This window comes from Electrophorus electricus, chromosome 3, assembly GCF_041902795.1.
Source record: "Electrophorus electricus isolate QZ-2024a chromosome 3, ASM4190279v1, whole genome shotgun sequence".
Lineage (NCBI taxonomy): Eukaryota > Metazoa > Chordata > Actinopteri > Gymnotiformes > Gymnotidae > Electrophorus > Electrophorus electricus.
The window spans coordinates 19,724,033-19,747,128 of record NC_137499.1 but is presented as its reverse complement, the minus strand read 5'-3'; the positions used below and the strand labels follow the sequence as shown (position 1 = coordinate 19,747,128).

The 23,096-nt window shown below is 47.5% G+C and overlaps 1 protein-coding gene across 7 annotated transcripts in view; it reads right to left on the bottom strand.

Moving 5' to 3' along the window:
• Positions 1 to 16,868: 16,868 nt before the first annotated feature.
• cacna1ib (calcium voltage-gated channel subunit alpha1 Ib) overlaps positions 16,869 to 23,096 on the bottom strand; it is a 72,484-nt gene continuing 66,256 nt past the window's right edge. For 4 of the 7 annotated variants that reach the window (XM_081710490.1, XM_081710492.1, XM_081710494.1 and 1 more), the window contains 3 exons: positions 20,844 to 21,039; positions 19,526 to 19,743; positions 16,869 to 19,071 (listed from right to left, as the gene is read on the bottom strand). In XM_081710490.1, the coding sequence (XP_081566616.1) occupies positions 18,457 to 19,071; positions 19,526 to 19,743; positions 20,844 to 21,039 (1,029 nt within the window). In that variant the 3' untranslated portion in view covers positions 16,869 to 18,456. Of the gene's footprint in view, positions 19,072 to 19,509; positions 19,744 to 20,843; positions 21,040 to 23,096 lie in introns of all 7 variants that reach the window. The other 3 variants (XM_081710491.1, XM_081710496.1, XM_081710497.1) reach the window with 2 other exon arrangements.

Genomic DNA, 23,096 nt, shown 5'->3' with positions numbered 1-23,096 from the left:
CTGCAAGGCCTTATATCAGCAGGGCTCTTTTTGAAATTTGCTACCAGGTAGTCCTAGACCTGTACTACTTTATAACAGGCTAAATTGAGCGGTAACAGTTAGTGCCATTTGGTCCCGCGGAGATCAAAACCACGCTGAATGGATGCAGAAGATCCAGTAACAGTGTCTCCATAGCAACCCCAAATGATTCAGCTTCCCCTCGCAAACCCAGCTACCCTGCAAAAGGAACCAAAAGGAAAACAATTCTCACCTGCAATTATCAGTGTCCCTCACCTATGCAAGAAGCAATGAGGGTATTGTGAAAGATTGAAAGATTCATTGTGTGTGTGTGTGTGTGTGTGTGTGTGTGTGTGCGTGTATTCTTGGGGGGGGGGGGGGGTCGTCGCGCAGTATAGCCATTGGCCATTGTTTAACGTCAAAAGGAGTTGATATTGACAGACTGAAATGATCATTTATATGCAAATAGATGGTGATATTTTAAAACCCAGTAGGCAAGGCAGATATGCAATGGCACTTAGGTTGGCCATTAGTGGAAATGGCCTTGTAAGATGCCTATGTCACGTACGCTTCTCTCCATGCTTGTCTACCAGACAGTTTTGCAAAATGCAAAAACAAATTGTGGAAAATTGTATTTAAAACATTTCAAAATGGATAGTCCAAGGGCAAACCACCATTCTAATATCCCTTCTGTTTAGCCCAATTCCTTCCCTTGAACAGTCCTGCCCTTTTTTTCTGCGTAAAAACTTGCCGTAGCCTTTTGTCTGTGAAATGAATCCGATAATTGTTGATTGGTAATAATGGACTTGTCTGATGCATGTCACAGGGTGAGCGTTCAGACACTACTTCGGTTATTAGAGCAAACAACGGCATTGCGAGTGGGAACTATACAGCCGATGCACTAATGACACCGCCACTGCAATGATCAATACTGCATGACTGACATGAAATGAGCGAAAAGTGAAGCAGCGGCGAGGATCTGAACGTTAATCTCCCCCACGCGGCTGCGCACTGAGCGTCCGCAACGCGGGCGGACTCGCGCGATTGACTCTCGCGCAGGGTTAATAGGGTTTCAGCCTGCTGTGGGTTTCTGCGCGGCCGCGGAATACGAAACCGTAATTAATTCTCTGTCGTTTCGTCTGTGGGGTTGAGATTCCGAGACCGGGACAATCAGACTCCATGGGGTCAGATTACGGCCGAGAGAGAGAGAGAGAGAGAGAGAGAGAGAGAGAGAGAGAGAGAGAGAGAGAGAGAGAGAGAGAGAGAGAGAGAGAGAGAGAGAGAGAGAGAGAGAGAGAGGCGCTCTGTATGAGTGGCCGCTTTTTCAACACACTTACGCGATTACATTATGAATCACTGCAATTATTCCCTGTACACTCGGGATAATCTCTGAGATTATGAGAGATAATGGCCCGAGTGGATAGGACGGTTAATTGCCCACTCAACTCCCGAGAAGTAGGGCTAATTTGAAGGGAGGGTTAACGCGTACTGCTCCAAAGAATGGGAGAAATTCACAAAAATGCTTCACAAAAAAACTAATGTTAAGCGCGATATTTTTATACAACTGAAAATAAAACCATCCTAAAACTCCGTGTGCACGGCATCGTTCTGCTTATTCCCACTGTCTGCGTCTGGGCTTTGCCCTTTACCCGGTTTCTCGTGAGCGCGTGCAGCGCGAGACCCAGGCAGTGTGGTTCATCGTGAATGAGCGCGCTCCTTTGTGCGCACAGGTGTCATCGCGTGAACTGGCCGCCGCGGGATCAAAGCGTAACACCGGCGGGCGGATTAGCCTCGAGGATTAGACAGCGCTCGGTTAAAATGAGAGCTAATTTTGACTGTCATGCGCTTTTCTGTTAGAATGACATTCTGGGCATGGAAAGAGAATAGTCAGCTAAGGCGCACCGGGATGTCATCACGCTTTGGATAATAGGTCTGAAACGGGAATTTTAGGGACACTGCGTCACGTGACCGTGGTTATTCTCAGGTGATTAAATCTGGTGAGCCAGATTTTAATGCCATGAGGAAAACTGATTTTCATTGACAATAAACACTGACATAAAAACCCCAAATATATACATTCACCTCCTCATTGGAGCTGGCAGTTTTTAACAGCATCTATAATTTTATTGTATACCTTTGGGCAAGGAATTCAAATACGTTGAACGTGCTTTCTGTCTATAGGCTATTGAAACCTGCGCAGGAGGACCTGTATAATTCAATTGAATTAACCTGCGTTATTTCGGTACTGCGATTTTCTCAGTGCATGATTTAGGCCCAGGTGTTATTTAGTTCACTTCACTTTGAGTTTGAAGATTTTTGTCTGTTTGACAACTTCTGTATCTTAGGTTCGTGTATTTTTCACATGCCAACATGTGACAGTAATGGACCAAACCATAAAATATACTCGTGTGCTCTGCCAAATGAACCGGTAACTACCTCCATTTATTTCCCTTACAAGCCCGAAAAGAGCTTAAAATTTTAGCATAAGAATCATGCCCGTATTAATAAAACCCTAATCTAACTAAACAAATGATAGCATACTATCCATCTTTGTCGCTGTACGGTTTTGTCTGTACTGTCTTGGTCGTCAGTCATCCATTGTTTCTAGATTCATGCAAGCCAGCCTAAACCGATCAAATTACTTATTGCTAACCCTGTGAGAGTAAAATATTCTCATCAAAACGTCCCCAGTTCCTTAATATGGGTGACGATACAATTCTCACAACCTTCGCAGAAAAAAGCCAAAGTGGTATTGTATGGAAAGGTTTATCAGTAGCATCTACATTAAGCCCAGTATTAACAGAGACTGATACACACATTAAAAACAAAGATGGACTTCAGGTGTAGGTGTTGTATACTGGACTTTATTAGGGCACCTGAAGAGGTGTCTATGTGTGAGAGAGAGAAAGAACACACACACACACCATCCAAAACCCACTAAACAATTTCTGAAAATTGGAACAGACTGCTTCATGATTAGTCCCACCCACGTTTCAGCCTGGGTGGTTTCCCTGTCTTGTGTGTTTTGGTTCCATGCCTTAGTGTCTTTTCTCCACCCTCATTTGGTTGCTTGCACCTGTCCCTCGTTTCTACCTTTGGTTCATGTATTTAAACCCTGTTGTGTGCCTTGGTTGGGGTTGTTCTTTGTGTATCCTAGCGTCTGCTGCCTCACCGCTCACTGTTACAGAATGAACAGCCAAACAAGGCTGCAACAAGAGAGCGAGACTCTGGGAGGTGGTTTTGCTGGGACGAAACTCTGGCTGTTTCCACACAGTCATCACGTCTCAGCGTCACCAAACCAGAGACAGCAAATCCCCTGGTGTTGCAGGTACACAGGCATCTTGTCGTTGCCGGAAAAAGCATGATCCTGTTTATTTTGACGACAACGAGATCCCAGGTAAGCACCAAGAGTCTACCCATCTTGACCAACGCTGCAGGGGGGAGCGGCCTGCAGCACAAGACGTGAGTAGGTGGAGTGAATGCACAGATAACCTGTCTAACATCACTTGGTGGGTGCTCAAGCGCAAATACGAGCTCTTCATAGTTTGTATGCGCCTTGAGAACTGCCGAGAAGGTTCTGTGTATTCCTCCAGGGTCACCCAACCTGTACCTGTGGCTAACCTGCAAGCCTCCCACTCTGTTCCAGTTCCTGTTCCCAGCGTGGGAGACACCGCCCGTCCCGAATCAGTTCCGGTTCCCAGCGTGGGAGACGCCGCCCGTCCCGATCCAGTTCCGGTTCCCGGCGTGGGAGACGCCGCCCGTCCCGATCCAGTTCCGGTTCCCGGCGTGGGAGACGCCGCCCGTCCCGATCCAGTTCCGGTTCCCGGCGTGGGAGACGCCGCCCGTCCCGATCCAGTTCCGGTTCCCGGCGTGGGAGACGCCGCCCGTCCCGATCCAGTTCCGGTTCCCGGCGTGGGAGACGCCGCCCGTCCCGATCCAGTTCCGGTTCCCGGCGTGGGAGACGCCGCCCGTCCCGATCCAGTTCCGGTTCCCGGCGTGGGAGACGCCGCCTGTCCTGTTACCAGGTCTGTTCCTGTGGCCAAGCCTACGGACCTCCCAGACCCGCCGCCGCTGAACGCTGCAGCCATGCCTCTGGACCCACCATTTCCTGTTCCTGGAGTGAAAGAAGTCACTTCACAAGCCCCCATACCTCATGCCAGGCTTGTCCCAGTGGTTGCTCCTCAAAAGGCTGCCACTGCCTTTTTGCCTGCCTCCTGTTTCGCAGGCTTCACGTTCCCTGCCCGTCCCGCCCCTGCCTGTGTCTCCTGCTGCCTCGGCCCCTTGGTTCCCGCCTGTGTCTCCTGTTCCCTGTGGGCCTTCTGTGTCTCCGTTGTTACCTGCTCCTGCTGCCCTGTTTTTGCCTTCTCTGTTGCCTGGTTTTGACTTGCTCCTGTTGGGTTGTCTGTCCCTGTGCCTGTGTCTGTTTTTTGTTTCTGTTCCTTTGTCCCCAGCCTGGTCTACTTTGTGTTTTTGTACTCCTCATCCTCCCTCCGGGCCCTTTTCTCGCCCTCAGTCTGTTTCTGCTCCTGCTGCTACTTCTTTTTCGGCTCCTGTTCCTTCAGTTCCTGCTTCTGATCCTGGTTCTTGTCCTGTTCTGTCTGCTCCTGTTTCTCATCGTGCTCCTGTGTCTTGTCTAGGTCCTGTCCCTGGTCCATGTCTTTCCCATTCTGTTCCTGTTGGTGTTTCGTTCCAAGTCCTGTTTTGTTTTTGGTGATTCCTGGTTTTGCGTGTGCTTTGGGGTGAGGTACTGTCATGATTAGTCCCGCCCAGATTTCAGTTTCCGTGGTTTCCCTGTCTTCTGTTTTTGGTTCCATGCCTTAGTTTCGTTTTCTCTGCCCCTCATTTGATTGCTTACACCTATCCCTGGTTTCTACCTTTGGTTCATGTATTTAAACCCTGTTGTGTGCCTTGGTTGGGGCTGTTCATTGAATGTGTTTGTGGCTGTGGTTGTTGAATCATTGATTGTGAAGTTTCTACTCTGTGCCTTTTGTGTATCCTAGCCTATGTTATAGCCTGCTTCCCCTGTTTGCCTTCCTGTGTTTTTGATCATATATCCCCATAATCTTCGTATTGGCTCTATGGGCCTGGACTGCCCTAATGACTGATTTTGGATTTACCCATAATAAATCTCACTCTTCTCCGCACCCACGTCCGCTTTCTCACTGTTACATGGCAGTCCAGGCCTTGACCTTGGAGGTCACTTGCTAACATTTTGGTAAGAGGGTGCTTTTGTAATAACACCTTTGCCCTAACTCTACACACAGACCGTTTGTTTGGTTTTTTTTTTGTTTTGTTTGTTTTTTCAGGTGGCTGCAGTTGTCTGTATCCTAACAGCCATTTAATCATACCTCAACGGCTGTGTCCGGTTGGGCCTGTACATCCACTTGGGCCTGTAAATGTGGTTTGTGTGCTTCCCAATTCCCAGTAAAAAGAAAAAAGCTCATGACAGTGTGAATGGCTCCCCCGCAATGGACAGGTGACAGGACGCCTCCCACTGATGGACAGGTGAGAGGTCAGGGACCCACCATTTACACTTGCCTAAAGGTCAGGCGCGTGTGTCCAAGGCTTTAAAAACCTCTTCCACACGCAGCCCTCTGTTCCTGTAAGTGTAGACACAGTTAGCAAATCCCAGGAGCATTTGTTGCGGTTCTCCGAGCACCCGTGGTAGACTCTGCTGAGAGGGTGCAGAAACGGCGATCGTGGTGATATCTGCGCAAAATGCACGACGGGGGATGCAAAACGCTCATTCACAGTCTGTAAGTGGTAATGGCACTTGGCAGTCTATTGGTCTCGCGCATATTCAGTCAGATTAGCAATGCTTCAGAAAGTGCAAGCGGACAAAACGACCCCTTCAGAGGAGCGCTCGCTCGCGTGCATCAGCAGTGCCAGTTCTGATCGTGTAACTGGGTTGTGCTGGTACTGGGGCTCTGATGGACTAGAGCTGAAAATTCCAGCTACGTGATCGTTTTCTACAACACCAGGTTGTTCCTGAAGCTCTTACAAGGGTCAGGTATTGTGGGTTAGAGCTGGAAAAAACAGACAGGAGAGTAACAAGGGCAGAAGGCGACCTCCAGAAGCAAGGGTGCATACCGACGTGGGCGTGTACCATAACATCACTCTTTTAAAGCCACTGTCATTTATCAGTCTGTTTACATTTAGCTGATGCTTTTATCCAAAGCGACTTACAAGTGTGACAGAACACAACTCGAGTAATTGAGGGTTAACAGTCTCGTTCAGGGGCCCAACAGCGACGACCTGGTGGTGGGACTTGAATTGGCAACCTTCTCATAGACAAGTCCCTTAACTACTGAGCCACCACTGTTCGTAAAGTCAGAAGCTTTCACGTAGGGAAGCAAGCACGGCGTGAAGCCCCAGTGCGTGACCCTCTCAGAGGGTCCGGTTAGAGTTCAGTCTGGTTGGGAATCTAGGTAACAAGCCCAGGTTGCCTAGGATGACAGGGTAGAGGACCTGTGGGATTATTAAGGGATCTCTGAGAGATGAGATGTGACACCAGGCCCAGGAAAGCTAATATGAGTCTCACGCTCTTCCGCTGGCCCACAAATCAAAGCATCACTTTAGACTTCAGGGCCACTACGTGTCATTTTAAATAGTTAAGTTGTGACCAATTATCACCACAGGATAATTATCGCTTGCTCCACAATGTTCTGTTCCAGAGCCGTTACCAATGGTGCGCCGTCTCAGAATTCAGTAACTAACTGGATTTTTCAGTGATGGCTCTGCAAATAAAACTAGCAAAAGGAAGAAAGAAACCAACAGAAGAAGTTGGTTCGCTGAATATGAAACTGTAATGAATTCTCTCGTTTCATCTGGGGGGTTCAAAGAGTCAGAGACTGGGACAATCAGACCTTGCTGTTGTGGTGCTGGTTAGTACAGTGATATCCTGGGAGGTGTTTGTAGAAGGAGCTCCAGGGACCCTGCGTTGCAGAGTCTGGGTATGTTGCCCTAAATGGTGCTTAGATGTTTAGATGTTCTGTCAGGTTGCTAGTGGGGGGGGGGGTATAGGTTTGGATTAACCCTCCAATTCATAACGAGATTGAGGAAAGCACACAAGAGATTGTATGTGTGTGTTTGTGTGTGACACATGTACATGGGAACCATTAATGATTGGGGCAAATCTGCAGTGTTTGCCTGTATTTCATATTCATGGAGAAAAAAAAACGACATAAAACTATTTGAGTGAAGATATGCCATAGATATTACCATATAGACTCTCTCTCTCTCTCTCTCATATATATATATATATATATATATATATATATATATATATATATGAGAGAGCATACCCTCGAAGTCTGAAACTAATAAAGTATAATACCATATAATAGAATAAAATATAACACAATTTATATTAATGTCTATATATATATTAATGTACATTCAAGTGTATTTTTCATACAGTATAAGTAAGATTATATGATAAGCTAACAGGCAGGAATGGTGGAAGATGGGAAATGTTTTTTTAATCTTCTACCTTCTCATCTTGATGCACAGTGACTCACTATTCCTTTGCTAGCTGCAAGTGACTTTTACTGATGTTCTTTTTCTGAGGAAAGCGCATAAATGATATGAGGCTGAACAGCACATGAAATTCAGGAAAACGTAGAACTTCTGCAAAGGGCAGTCAAAAAGATTCCTTTTAAAACACAGCCAGCTTCACCTTTTTTATGAATTTGCTGCATTTATGATGCTGCTGTAGAATTCATGACCCAGTTTCATCTCCGAATTCTGAGCTTGAACAGAATAAGTAGCTTCTAAGTAGCTAAAGCTTTAGAAAAACGTGCTCTGATTGGGGAACACTTGCCTAAAATGACATCTGAAAAGATACTGTCCGTATATAAACACGCACGGCGGATCTATCTTCCAGATTTTATCCGGTCGTTGCTGGGTTAGGAAAACCGTAAGCTTGTTTATAGACGGAGATATACTAATGTTGTGGAAAACACTGCAGGGAAGTGTCATCAGTGCTGAATGACTGCAGAATGGTCGCGTTTAAATCATGCTCACCCAGACGAGGTCTGGAAGGGTTAACTTTACACTGCACATTTCACCCAGAGTGCAGCAGTCATTAAAGCACAGCAAGTCACTGCTGTACGGCAGAGAGATCATCACGTTTTTCCTAACATTTAATCATGTCACGATGGCCTTGGCAAGCCCCTTAGAATCCGAGTGTGCTCACTTTCATGGAATACTGAACACAAAGTAGCTCTAAACCCAATCAAAGTAAAATTCTGTGTATACACCTAGGGTTCAAAGTAGTCAATAGCAAACTTATTTGGTAACTGCTCATCTGAACAGTTTTATTGCTGGTGGTGTCAAACATTCATTTGGGAGGTTAAAACATGCAAGACAATACTCTAGTCGACACTGCAAATCTTTCATTGAAATGTGGTTGCTTAGTTATTGATTTTCTTCCAACGATAAAAGGAAAATACGGCATAAAATGAAATTATTTAACTTGAAAACAATACGCAATCACATTGCCTTTATTCAAGCATCTTTATTCAAGTTCACTTCTATGTGCGTTGTCGGTCACCTTTTGCCAACCTCTTTAGTTAGGAACTCTCTCCCACTGCCTTTAACTGTATCCACCTGCGGAGTGAGCGGCCTCTCAGTGTCTGTTGATTGCAGAAAGCATTTAAAAGCAATTCAGACTGGGGAGTGAATACAGAATCCATACATGTCACCTTTAAAACATATCGCTCTTACTGTGAGCACGTTGGATCAACGTTACGATTGATGCACGCACAGGAAAACTGAGCAACATAAAAGGAAACGATAAAACGAGTGGTAGAAACGAGAAGGAAATGAGAGGCGTGAGGCTGGCTGACGCATTCCACGCCCAGGGTGGTGCCCAACCTGGAGCTGTAGCCCTGGACGGCAGGACAGAGCAAAGCCGGGTGGGGGGTGTGTCGTGCCAGGGACGTCCTCGTGCACATGGAGCGCGGGTGTCCGGATCAGTACCCGGCGGGGTTCTGGTTGCTGAATGTGGCTTGGAGGGATGTACGCTTTGGCACTACCGCCCTGCATGGGTAAAAAACACGTCAGACCACCACCTGAAATGGTCCGAGCAAATCTGTGTTAAATCCGTCTCAGGTGAGCGTTTTTATATGTATCATCTAGACATATTCCTGAGACTTAAGATGCATAAAACGAGCAGGTGTAAATGGGGTCATGTGACTCACACACTACTGCACTGGCACTATTAAATTTCCCCCTCAATTTAATAAAATCCCCCCCCCCCCACAACCGTTAACGCACGTTCACTTCTACTCACACTTAACTTCACTCTGCAGACTGGACCGTGTTAGGTTTACTGATGTGTCTCATGGTCGTGGTGTTCTGTTATTGCCATGACAAATGGTATATTAAAGGTCTGCCCCTCCTGCCTCTTGTACTGGGACCACTGCACCCGCCTTGACTACAGCCCTGCAGGCTTTATGCACCATCGCCACTGTGTGCGTCAGGCGTGCAGGCATGTATCTGGCACTTGGATTGAGGAAAAATGCTATTTCATCTCACTGTGCACACTGTCTATGACAACAAACATCTATTTGGTCTTGATATCATCTTCCTTCTCAGAAATAAAGCTCCCTGCGCCCAAACCTGCGCTGGCGGTGCATAGCCTAAGCTCAAACACAGGTGAAACTTGAGAGCTGACCTGTCTGTGCTAATGCATCAGGGCTGCAGTCTCTATTAACTGCACTGAAATTGGCTTTGAGAAATTGGATTTCGCCTGCCAGATACACTGGGTAGCAAAATTTGAGCCCATTTTGTTTGCTTGCTTCACAAACTAAAATCGGTGGACCTTACAGTCCTTTTTATGCTGAATTCAAGTCTGTTTTTAAATTTTTTTAGAAGTGACATGTCGATTACATTTTACGTTAAGCATATTATTTAGTTGTAAATAAGTTACATTTATATAAATTACATTTATATTTTTGGCATTTAGGAGGCGCTCTTATCTAGAGCTATTTACAAAAGTGCTTTGTCATTTACTCATGGAATACATCCAGTACAGTGGGTTAGAGTCCAATATACTGTTGAACTAGAATACTGTTAAAATTCAGGAGTCAGGACTGGTACTAAGAAGTGCAAAAGCATAAGCTCAAAATCAGACAATACAAGTACTGATGTCTCAGTTACTCAACACAGGTGCAGGATCAGTGGTGCATTGACACATTCCACAGATAGAGATCTTCTGTCTGAGGGAACAGTTCTCGCCGTACAGATTGGGCTTTGATGACTGTTTTCATGTAGGGAGGGGCTGAGCAGAGGGATTTTAAATCTGATTCGGACAGCTACTGGGAGCCAGGGGAGGAAGCGAACGTGGGAACCTTCGGAAGACTGGAGACCAGTCGTGCTGCTGCGCTCTGGATCACTCGTAAAGGTCTGATGGCTCTTAGAGGAAGACCAGCAAGCAGCAAGTTGCCGTAGTCTAGCTTTGAGATGACAAGTGACTGCACGAACATGTTATCCTACTTTAATTAATAAAGCTTACTTCTAAAATGTACGGTGGATGTATTTGAGCTCAGGAGTATCTCTCTTCAGTGTACAAAAGCAGTCTGCCAAGAAGGAGGCTTTCATTTTCCTCCGTGCCGCTTTTACATAAAATACGTAATACATACATAATAACAAGTATATTGGAACAAAAGATTATGGGTGATAGAACAATTTTGAAAACATATTTGGATTCAGCACACACAAATAACAAGCAGGAAGCAAAACCCCTGATGACCAGTGAGACAGATCAGAAACTCTCCTCCTTAAACTTCCCTAACTTTGTCCCCTAACAAAACTCCAAAGGCGCGCATATCCAGTCAACACTCTTGCTCAGAGGAAGTTGTTTCCTTTACCATGTCCTCTAATAGCTAACCCGCTGAGATTCCCTCCGTAAAACCCCACACACCCGAAATGGATCGTTAGAATTCTGCTCTACTCAAATCTCTCGGGCCTGTCGAGGCCATGGGTCAATTTGATTTCACCTCAGCAAATTAAAAGGCATCGAGTTAAGGGAATGAAATCACACGCTCTATAACAATATTGTCAGGTGGTATTTCAAACTCATTCGACCTGTTAGGAGGCACTGGTTTGCAGGTAACCCTGACAGGTTTCCCCCCTCAGTTTGACAAATCGGACAGGTAAGCTCACACTCCCATAACCCCAAAAAACTCTTCTCTGAGCTCAAAACTTGATAAAGGCACGACTTGGCCTTCGTACAGTTCCAGACTGCATGGTCTGAATTTTAAGGGATAAACAAACGACTTAAATGTAACATCTCTGTTCCAGACTGTCCAGATCGGGGTTTTAAGGGATAATTTCAACACAACATTTCAGTGTCACACCATGATGCGATTTTTTTTTTAAAGGATGCGCCCGACTTGGCTGGAACCAGCCTCAGATTTCCTTCAAATCAACCTTACGCTCCGGCACAGAGCGGACGGCTCGCTCAATAAATATTACACGCATCCGCCAAGAGTTCTCACATGACTGGCTGAAGCTCAAGGATGCGGAGCAGTCTTCGGGGGCTGGGTGTGTGTGTGTGTGTGTGTGTGTGTGTGTGTGTGGGGGGGGGGGTTTCATCCTTCAGCGAGTGTGCCTGAGCATCTCTCCCGGGCATGTGTTCACCCACAGCAGCTGGCACCAGGGCTCATTACCGAGCGGGACCGTACTGAGGGGACAGGGGGACAGATGTCCTAGCCAAGGTCATGGGAAAGAGCTCTCAGGGCACGGGCACGCAGGTTTGAGTCGTGCTCCAAGTTTGAGTCCACACGAGACAGGTGCGAGAGACAGAATCCTGGCAAAAGCATGCACTTTGGAAATGGGACCCGTAGACACATCAGCATAGGTGAAAGTTTATTAGCTAGTCAACACGTTGACATGAAATGGTTTAGAGCGATGTTGTACCAGCAGCGGGAATAATCATCTATTGCGAAACACCTTGGATTTGTCTGAAATAAATAAACAGAAAGCGAGGAAATTGTGCTGATTTGTTGTAATGTGTCGTAGAGAACACATGGAGCATGAGACTCGTTTGGATCTTATCTGACGGTGCCGTAGTCGCCCACGTACAAACCGTGACACGAACATGCTCAGAGCACAGAGAGAGTGAGAGAGAGAGACAGAGACAGAGAGAGAGAGAATGGTGTTACTTAACAGAGATGAAACAGGCTGTCAGGGCGTGACACCGTACATATCATACAGTGTCGGTGCATGCACGGGTCCTTTGATGTATGTGTGCATGCACGCAGAGTTGAGTCCGTACTTAAGCACATGTCAAGAACTCTCAGCGTCAAGCTGAAAATACAAATTGTGTAGAAGCCTGACAGGTGAAGAGAGAAGGCGAATGACATTCAAAGGCTCCGCGTGTCACTCCCCAACCCCCACCCCACCTCACAGATGAGACGTTTCTCATCCCCCTCACAGCCTCTCACATCATATCTGTCTATCACTAAACAAACCCGAAACCTTTCGCTGCTATGGCGCACTGCCTCGTATTATTTGGCCTTCCTGACATCTCTGCCACCGTAGTGAAGAGAGGAAGATGAGAGACAGGCGGTGGAAGGAAGATGGGGCAGGAAGGCTCTTGTGTTAATGTGGTGAGATGAGGGGGAGCCCCAATTTAGCCCTGAGCTCGGCTGATGTCGGGATGGATTTTCTTGTCCTTTAAGGGGTTTGGAACGCGGAGGTCAGCAGGAATGCGCTCGCTAATCCACGCCTCCCGTACCCGGACTGGTCATTAAACACGACGGCGGCATCTAGGAGCTGAAATTGATTTTTCTCCGAACCTGTTGTGCCCCTGATTCCCCGCACACACACAAACACACACACACACACCCCACTCCCACCACACCAAAGAGCCACAGTGCACCTGCCCTAAAGCTGACAGGCATCCTCGGCGCCCCTCTGCTGTGCCACCCAGCGAGACGGGACAGACGGGGACATTGTCTGCCTGAAGCCGGTCGTGACCCTCTCCGACTGGAGCCTAACCACCGCAGATGCCCGGAGTGAGGGATCAGCGTTCCGGATCTCTCTTCCCATGCCGGTGTTCCCGTTATTTCCCGGGGCTGAGAATGCAGGCACAGACTGCTGGCAGCACGGCCTGTTCTCCTAAACGACAGTTGTCAGGTGTAATAGATTATCCAGATGTCCAGGGGACAGTGAACTCCTTTTGTGAGCACTCGACTGACATCGGTAACACCGAGTCCACGGTGAGGTCAGAAGATAAGCTCTATCTTTAGAATGCCGGCCTAATGCGCTGCACAGAAACTCAGTCTGATCGATACACCATTCTCTCTCTCTCTTCCTATCTCTCTCTCTCATCTCATGCTCTTTGCAGAAGCGTATCAGTCCAGCAGCTGCAGCCTGTGTGAGGAAACTTGGCAAAATGTCGGTTTTCACAAAGGAGAGCTACGAAGGCTCAGTGGCTGGCAGGCGTGACTGGTCATGTGGGCTGCAGGAACTGAAGTCCCCCTCACCCGAAGCTCCAGAACAAAGGCAGCCAAAGACCCCTGTAGCCAAAGACCCCTGTAGCCAAAGACCCCTGTAGCCAAAGACCCTGAACTTTGTCTGTGACAGGAGAGCTCTGATCTGGCTTGCGATCAAATGGCAGAAGTGGCCGATGGTGGGTTTGTAAGTCTGGAGTCGTGGGTGTTGAATGGAGACACGCAGCAATTAAAACGATGGGAGTTCAGCTGTTTTGATGTCCGATCGATAGTCTCTCCCGAGTGTAACGAAACCGGCACGGTGCTACAGGTTTGGTGGCTGCCACTACAACAATGCCGCATTCCTCATCATAACATGCCGTAATTAACAGACATAAAGTTGTCCAGAGATGAGCGACGATTGTCTCATCCACACACACACACACACACCACAGCCGGGCTGCCGTTGGCATGCCGACGTGCTGTAAAGGTTTTAAAGGCCACACAAGCGACACGCGGTGACTGTCACTCAACTCGTCTGCATGCCTTCAAGCCCAAGTTAGCCTTTGGAAGTTAGCATCCGCTTATTTCCTTTTATGGTGTTTATGGAAAACAGCAGGGCTCTGCGCCGTTCCACACAGAAACCGGCCGCATCCGTACCCCGCATCCGAACCCCACAGCTGTGCCCCACATCTAGTCCTGCGTGACAGCAACATAAATTTGTACAGCCCATCCTTACTAATATGTAGTAGATATTTGTTAACTAAATTTCAACCAACCTTCAATGCATCATCCAGAATTTCAAGCTAACATCTCCAGTGCCATTTTGTGCCTAATTTGGTCTGTCTGGACTGCATTTTGAAAGCTGCGTTTAGAGTATCAGGAAGACTTAGCATATGACTCCTGTAAATAGTAAGTGGACATCGGCAGATATACTGGTAACTATGGTAATTATCGCAAAAAAAAATCTAGAAAATTCCATATGCATATGTTGGTATGCTGGTATGTATACGTCATGTATTAGTCATGTACCATAGCATTATAACAATATAACATATTTATAAATGACCAATAAGGGAAAAGAAGCCTGAACTCAACAAATAAATTAACTTAAAATATCAGGAAGACGATCTGAAATCAGCATATAGGGAAGACATTGAGTGTACAGGTTGGTGGTGCGCAGAGACGCGTGAAAGAGTGAGGTAGTCAGGACCTCTCTGGCTCTGCTGCTGCTTCCTGTTCACCACAACTGCTTCCTTTGTTTACTAACTCTTAGTCTGGTCTTGTAACATATACCTAGGTAAACTAATCAGTACTCTCAAACACACACACACACACACACACACGCGCGCGCACACACACACTCACGCGCACACACACACACTCACGCGCACACACACGCGCACACACACGCGCACACACACGCGCACACACACACACACACCCCCTGTCCCTCTGGGAGGACACACATTTGTTTGCGTCACACACAAGCCTGGCTTTTTTCCTTTTACGATTCTGAAATGCAAAACCTGAACTTTTGCTTGGTGCAGATCGCGGGATCAGCATGAATATGCATCAGCGTTTCTCCTGCCTGGTCTCTCTCTCTCTCTCACCATGTTCTGTACTGCCTCGGTAATGCAGTGGCATTCGGAGTAAAGATATCACTAGCAGCAACAAATTATAATGGATTTCCTCTGCAGAAGAATTATTACTGTGGTCTGCCACTTCGCACAAAGTGGGTGATGGCAGAACTGCGTGACAACTGCAACCTCTAATTAAGGGACTGGCTGAATGCATCGGCCACGTTGTAATTACACTTCCAAATTGGAAATTCAAATTGCATTGAGGTTTTTTTTTTGTTTTATATTGAGACCAAACGTAATGAGTCAAGAACAACAAGAACATCAGCTCACGTTCATCCGTCACAACCAGTACAATCACGGCAGTCCTTCACCCTCATGACACCATGGAGCCACGTAAAGCCCACATTTCCCCTGATTTCCGCCATGACTTTCCTGCTGCGTGCGAGAGGCTGCGCTGAAGTGTGTGTGTGTGTGTGTGTGTGTGTGTGTGCACGCGCGGCTAAATGAATTGCTACGTGCGATGGCCAGGGTCCCCGCTGCCACTGCGGAGGAGTAAGTGAGGGACGCATTGAGTGCCTGTGACGGAGTGGACGGTCTGCGTGAGCTCGGGGGATCGGCCATTACCACCTCGTGTCAGAGCAAATTGGAGGAGACGCACCGAATCGAAGAGAGATAAGGAGGGTGCGAAAGAGAGCGAGAGAGAGACAAAGAATCTGAACCTAGTGAGCGACAAGTGAAACATCACCCAGAAGTGATCCTCCACACACGCACATGCACACACACACACACACACACACACACACAGCTGGAGGTATCTCCTTGTGTTTGTGGTTGCTGACTGGCTTGCCAACCACTTGCCTGTTTACGACATGCATCGTCACCCTCTGGACTTGCAAAACTGTACAGACAGGTGTCACCCATCCTGGCAGCTGCTGGCACCCCCCACTGGGCAGGTGGTAACCCCTGACCCTCACCTTGCGCCGTCAGAGCTACTACAGGTCCCAGGTCAGAGCACCGCTGGTCCCAGGAGATCCGGATGATGCACAGGTACTTTTGGGCCTGATTGGCTGCAGGTGGCATTAGCATGCGAACAGCGGGCAGTCCCAGCAGGCACACGTTACACACCGACCAATGAATGAGCGTCAGGAGAAACGCAATTACCCAGCAGCACATCCAGTTCAAATTAACAAGGACGAGAGTTAGTTTTTCATTATTGATTTACAATTTAGTTCTATCACAGCCTTTTCTGCTCAGACTGATCTTTAGAGCCACTACCCCATAAACTTCCCAGTCGAGGTCTTTTAGAAGAATTTATTTTACCAGGTCCACTCTTATATTTTGGGAATGAAAAGATACATCTAGGAAGAGGAGAGAAACATCACGACAGAAGTCTCATGATCTGGGAAGATGACAGAAGTCGTCTCTCCAGACTCACTGCTTTGTCCAGAGCCTTATAAACTCCATCATACTTCTTTTGGGTGACAAGCTATAGAATTCCCAATGACCCCAGTGACTAATTGCTAAAATTGAAAATCTGCAAACAGCACTTGAGACTGACATTCTCTTAGCATGTGCAACAACCTTAAATGATCTAAAGGTCACAGGCCGTGACATCAGAGCTTGGCCAGGCCTCTACCTGTTTGTGCTCAAGTGTCCCTGTGCTTGTTAAACCTCAAGGTCCAAGCAATCCGAAGAGAACCTCCACATCCTTTAACCGCTACCGCAGTTGCTCAGCCAAATTGCTACACTAAGCTGAGCTAAGATCACATAAGCTTATACACACACACACACACACACACACACACACACACATACGGCAGGAGGAAGTTTTGTGAAACGTCATTAATTACGGTGGATCAATCCTATTTATTTGACAGCCAACTTCTTCCTAAAGTCAAGAATTTAGTTAATGACGTAATGGTGATTCCTCGATTTCGTCTGAGCATGACAAAAAGACATATCGTAACAGAACATAGTGTCATAACGCCATGCAAAACAATATGCACAGAGCAGCTAAGCTACAGCTTAACAAGAGGAACAAGCATGTAAGAAAAACTCAAAATCACATGCAATTTGGATTATAAACACAAAATAACCCATCCAAGACGTTTGTCTAGGACCCTGGAGAGCTCAGAGAGGTTCAGTGTTCAGTTCACCAAACCAAATCATCTGCAAAACAGACCAACAGAAACGTGGCTTTATGTACCAGGGTGGCACCAACTTTCATTGAGGGAAAAAAAAATTACAGGCAATAGGACATTGCTTGTAAATTGCAAAGGATCGTGAGAGATGACAGTTCTAACACAAAACATTTGGATAACACGCAACATTTGGATACAGAACGTTTTTGCTACTTCTTTTGTAAAAATAAACGAACAAGGTTCTTCATTTTTGACATCTTTACGGTAGGACCCCATGTTTTGCCGTTCACTTTCACGCAAGACTTCCCCTAAATATGGAACGGCAACCGAAGCAGCCCCCAGGCACCTCGGCCGTCGCAGAGACGTCTTCTGGATCCTGTGGCCTTTTGCGGCCTCTTCTCAGTACATTAACTTTCATTTAGCTATTACAAAACATCCTTTCACACACTACAATCCCCCCCCACCTCGTTACTCATAGAACATTCCAGATATTTCCTCAGTAAGACTAGTCTAGCTACTCCAATGCCATTTAAAAATTAGCCCTCCATTTTGAGAACACCTAACTCCTTGTACACGGACGGTTTATGCACACCTTCACACAAATCTAATATTTAGGGTCACATAATCGCTCACAGTTTGTCTTTGATTTGCTAAGGGGGGGAGTCAGCATTTTGATCTTTGCTACCTTGTGTGTGGATGATGGAAAACTGTCATCTTACATCAAAAGTTCCACATCAAAAGAGTCGACCCAAAGCATCTTTCCTGAAATGTCACCTTTTTACATGTAGATAGAAGATCAAAGGAGGCAGAATTTTATGGGAGAAAAATAAACAAATACACCCCCCCCCAAAAAAATGCCCTATCGCATTCAAATTCCATTCACTCGTATACAGTCTGACGCAGGTTTTTTTTTTTTTTCAGAGGATTCTGCTCCTTTGTTGTATTTTTGGTTCCTCCTCGTGACAAACTCGTGACAGACACCCGTTCTCCTGTTCAGAAGTTTCCCCAGACTGAGAAAGCATGCGTTGCGCATGCGCTGGGCAAGCCCCTCCCACACGGCGGCCACGGTCGCCAGCGCTCCGTCTCTACCGAGCCGGCCCCACATCCACTTCCTGGCCTCTGGTCGCCGTGAGCTCCACCTGTCCGCTGAGGCTACACAAAACACATGGACGCGTCGCGAACGAAAGACAGAGGGGTGTGTCGGGGGGGTTGGGGGGAGGGGGGGTCTTCACGGAACGGCTCAAGCACATCCCTCCCTGGGAGAGGAGCGCAAGGGAGAAGGAGTGCAGCCTTTCATCTGTCCTTGCGACAGCCAGCGTCCATCGTTTGGGTGGAGCTCTTTTTCACCCGCAAACCCGTACTCTCCTCTCCCCCACCGCCTCGCTCTGCCGGGAAGGTCCCGGAGACGTACCGCTGCTGGTCTGCGGCGTGAAACGGCCGCCCCTCGCTGCTCCGCGCGGCCAGGCTGCCCTGTTCTAAGCTCCCGGTGCTGTTGCACTTCTTGGCCAGCGGCGGCAGCAGCGAGCCGGGTGCCAGGAGGGAGGTTAGGGACAGGCTGCCGAGCATCTCGGATAAATGTTCGCTGTTAAGCGCCTTACTCGACCCGTGCTCGATGCCCGTGTCCTCGTCCGAGGCTGCCGTGGAGTCCTGCCTGTTGCAGCCGCTGGCGCTGCAGCTCCTCTGGCTCCCTCTAGTGGCCTGGAGACCGGTGCCAGTCTCAGCGAGGGATGTTGCCTGGCCGCAGCCCGGGGAAGCTGGGGGGTCGTCGGGCTGAGGGCAGACCAAAGGCACGGGCGGAGTTAGGTCCCGCGGGGGGGACCCGCTGAAGCACAGGCCTTCCTCCAGCGTGGTGTGCAGGCTGCCCTCAGAACTGCCCGCGTTCGGCGAGGACCCACTGCGCGACATGGGCTGAAAGCAAAGAAGAGCCGCACTGAGATTTCAGAGGCCACCTCGTCCTGAACGTATAGGTCTAATGCACACGACGAGACCCGGCCATCATCTTTAAGCATATTTATTTCGTGTAAAACTGTTCATTGCTGCAACGTTGATGGATATCAAGGCCAAACATTTGCCTGTGGTTTCTAAACATTATATTAAACACTTTCACAAAATGGATGATTTTGGAGCAGACGAGCTGATCGGGAACCTGACCGAGCGAAACATCAACAGCTTAGTCTTTCATTATCCCCTCACCTACCCCTCGGTACAAGTGAGGCAACTCAGGCAACTCATGAGAATTACTCCAGGCAGTCTGACAGGTGAACACCTTTACAGAAGCTCTGTGATGATCCGAACAGATTTACGGGGAATTATTGCTTCAGACATAAACAGTTGAATCCACCTCACCTCGAGCGTTTCGTACCTGGGAGCTTATGGCCCTGTTGTTGGCCCCGGGGGAGCGGAGCGAAGCCCAGGAGGAGGGCGAGGCGAGGCAGCTTGCTCCCCCCAAAGCGCCCCGCGCCGCCGGGCTCCCCTGGGTCGCGGCCGAGGCCGGGTGGAAGAACTCTGCCGGGAGACGAAAGCGAGGCGGGGCCTCCCTCCCTTCTCCTCGGCCGCCACCGCTGCGCCGCTCGGCATCTGCTGCGAAGACACAGCACGTGCAGACAAGCAGTGAGGAGTACGGCACACGTGGCGCAGCACACGTAGCAAGGAAACGAGCACGCAGAGCGGAGCACGTCACGGAGCCGCCGCGGGCGGACACGCCGCCTGCAGTAAAGGGAGACACGCGTTACGCCAGCTGACAGCCGTACACAGAAATGAAGCGCTGCGCATCTTTCAGTCAGAATCGCCGATGACTCCATCAGCGTCATTGCAGGTACCGTCCACTGGTTCATTGATCGACCAGTTATGCAGCTTGATTGCAGATATGTCTGCCTCGTGCTGCTGGGATTAAATCGACCTATTTACTACCTAGATTATCTAACTCAGATGATATATTCTGATCACAGGCTGCTCTGAAGGCATTTTATATTAATGAGGTACTAGTATGAAATTTTTTTGATGTTGTATAAAAAACTAAAGTTTAATATTAATTTAGACATAAAAAGGTCAGTGTGCCTCTGGGCTTCTGGGTGCTTTACTCATAAGTGTAAGTATCCTTTTGTAATCGTGATGAGGCTGTGCAAGTTAATAACTTCTACATAAACATAGAAACAAGGAACACAACGACTAAAACATCCATGTAGGCTAATTTTTGACAATACATGACACATTGTCATCGTCATCAAAATATCGGACAATCTCAATAAGTTGAGGTGTAACGTGATTTGCTGTGTATGTCTGAGCAGGATTGCACTGGCCTGCAAGGTCATTGGGTCATTACTGCGCTAAGTCCCAATCTCAGTCCAGGCCCCTTCACTATGAACCGTTTCATTAGTGTGTGTACTGAACCCCAGCGATGTGACCGTGCCTGCACCCACGCTGCCTTCACACTAGCAGGGTCTCCTCACACAGCGAGGTGGGTTTATCTCGGCAACGAGGCCCAACGTCAAGCCCACATCAGCATGGCACTTCAGCGTTACGGCGCCGTCGGGGAGCTAGTTTGAGGGTGACGGGAGGACCTCTTCGCTGGAGGTTTAGGGCAGCGTGGAAAGTCAGCGCTTTAAGACGATCATTAGGACTGCACTTAAGCTCTGGGCGAGCACAGATGAAACCTAAAACATAGTGTCGATGCCACTAACCTTGACTGTGAGGTGGTGTGTGCTGATGAGAAACTGGCTCACGGAGGAGGCGGAGGTCCCGAAGGTCCGACTCGAGATCTTTGCTGCCCTCACTCCCCAGGCTGGGAGCCCTGGTGTGGGGACACGACACCCTGCACTTCCCCGGCGTGGACTGGAGCTCCTCCAAGCTCTGAGATCCACTGCTCCCTCGCTCCTCCTGCAGAAAGGACAGCTATGCCAGCAACTTTGCTAGTGGGCAACAATGTCCAGAACTCCTAGATCAAACAGTGATGTGGATCACCTTTCCTCCACGGACACAGTTAGTCCAGCACTACACGGTGGGAATGTTAGTTTGGTACTTTCATGCTTAGCTAGTCATAAGTTTGCTATACCATAAGTTTGTCCCAACTCAGCTATAGGCCGCTTGTATTTGGAAGATTCTGCCATTTGCTAATCCACACTTAACAAAGACGCTTGACTGCCTGAGGTAAAGCTGGTTTTATACAATGTCAGACTATGGGCTCTACTTTCGTGGCTGTGCTGGGGTGTTTTAGCCATGTAATGCTGCATTTTGCTAATTTTGTAGAGTGCACACACATTTACTGCAGAAAATAAGTTACAAACTAAATACAACTGATTTCATTTTTTTTTTTTGTAAGGAAAAAGTTTTCTATTGAATGTGAATCAGAAAGGTCATTATGTGAATGTGAATCAAACATCTCATTATGCATGAAAAATTATATAATTATGCTTAAATAATTTCAGTAATTGGTCATATCACAATTATGTAAATATTAATTTTATTCACAGTGAACAACAATAATTACATTGTGTATTATAATAATTATTGTTGTTAATTATTATAAAAACGAGACTAGGAGTAGTGGTATATAAGTAATCTGTAATTATTATATCACAATTATTCAAATATTAAAATCTCAACAATAATAATGCTAACTGTGGAGGTAGCTGTATTGCCTGCTGCAGTGAGTAGCTGGTTAATTCTGATGGCATGTGTGTGGTATTGGAAGGCTGTGCCTCACACGGCACAGTGGCTCTCGGGATGCCACTGGTGGAGGTTTTACTGTCCCCGGGCCACATTCATCTCCGCAGTCCTGGGAGGGCTGCTTCTTGTGCCACATATTTTGGTTTCCTCATTTGTAATTTTTATTTATTTATTTTTATTTTATATATATATATATATATATATATATACATACACACACACACACACACACACACATACACACACATATATATTGAGGCTGCCGTTCCTGCATGCTCGCTGCCACGACACGACTTTGTCGCTGGTTCACTTTTAAAGGGTATGAGTTAATCTGATTGGATATTGTGGATATTTTGGATATTTCTAACCACACCTACTGACCATTCAGGATAACTCGACCTCTTTTTGTAACTGTGCCGTGGTGCGCCAAATTAGTGGCTCTGCCGCCGGTGCCGGCCGCGCCGCGCGCAGGTGCGTGCTCCACGGTCTCACGCCCACGTGTACCTGCGCTACGGTCTCACGCCCACGTGTACCTGCGCTACGGTCTCACGCCCACGTGTACCTGCGCTACGGTCTCACGCCCACGTGTACCTGCGCTACGGTCTCACGCCCACGTGTACCTGCGCTACGGTCTCACGCCCACGTGTACCTGCGTTACGGTCTCACGCCCACGTGTACCTGCGCTACGGTCTCACGCCCACGTGTACCTGCGCTACGGTCTCACGCCCACGTGTACCTGCGCTACGGTCTCGCCTTGTTTCGGCGCTTTTGCTGTGTCCATAATTACAGGTCATATATCATTATTCTGTGCCTATTAGCCTCACGCTAGCATATTAGCATTCTGGTGCTGCCTGCTGCATCCCGATGGAACTGAATCTGTAATGCCATTTTAAAGCCGCAGTGGAAAATATTCCTTGTTCTCCTGGTTCTTTTAGTTAGTATTCTGTTCCACAACTGCCTCAAGTCTGTAGAACATTGCATATCAATAATGAATTAAGAAAAATAAATTATGAGAATTACTGGGCTCTCCTTGTTATGAATTGGATGTCAAATTAGCTGTGACTCAGCGAAAAAGCAATAAAGCAGCCCAAAAGAACAAATAATATACAAACAGAAAAACACTGAGGAGCTAATGAGCTAATTAAAAATGCATTGAATAAAGTAAGCAATTAAAAATAACTGCAATATAATTAATAAGACCAGAACGATGCTTGCGTCTGTATATGTACATTTGTGTGCGTGTAGTGGGGAAAGAGAGAGCGGACTAC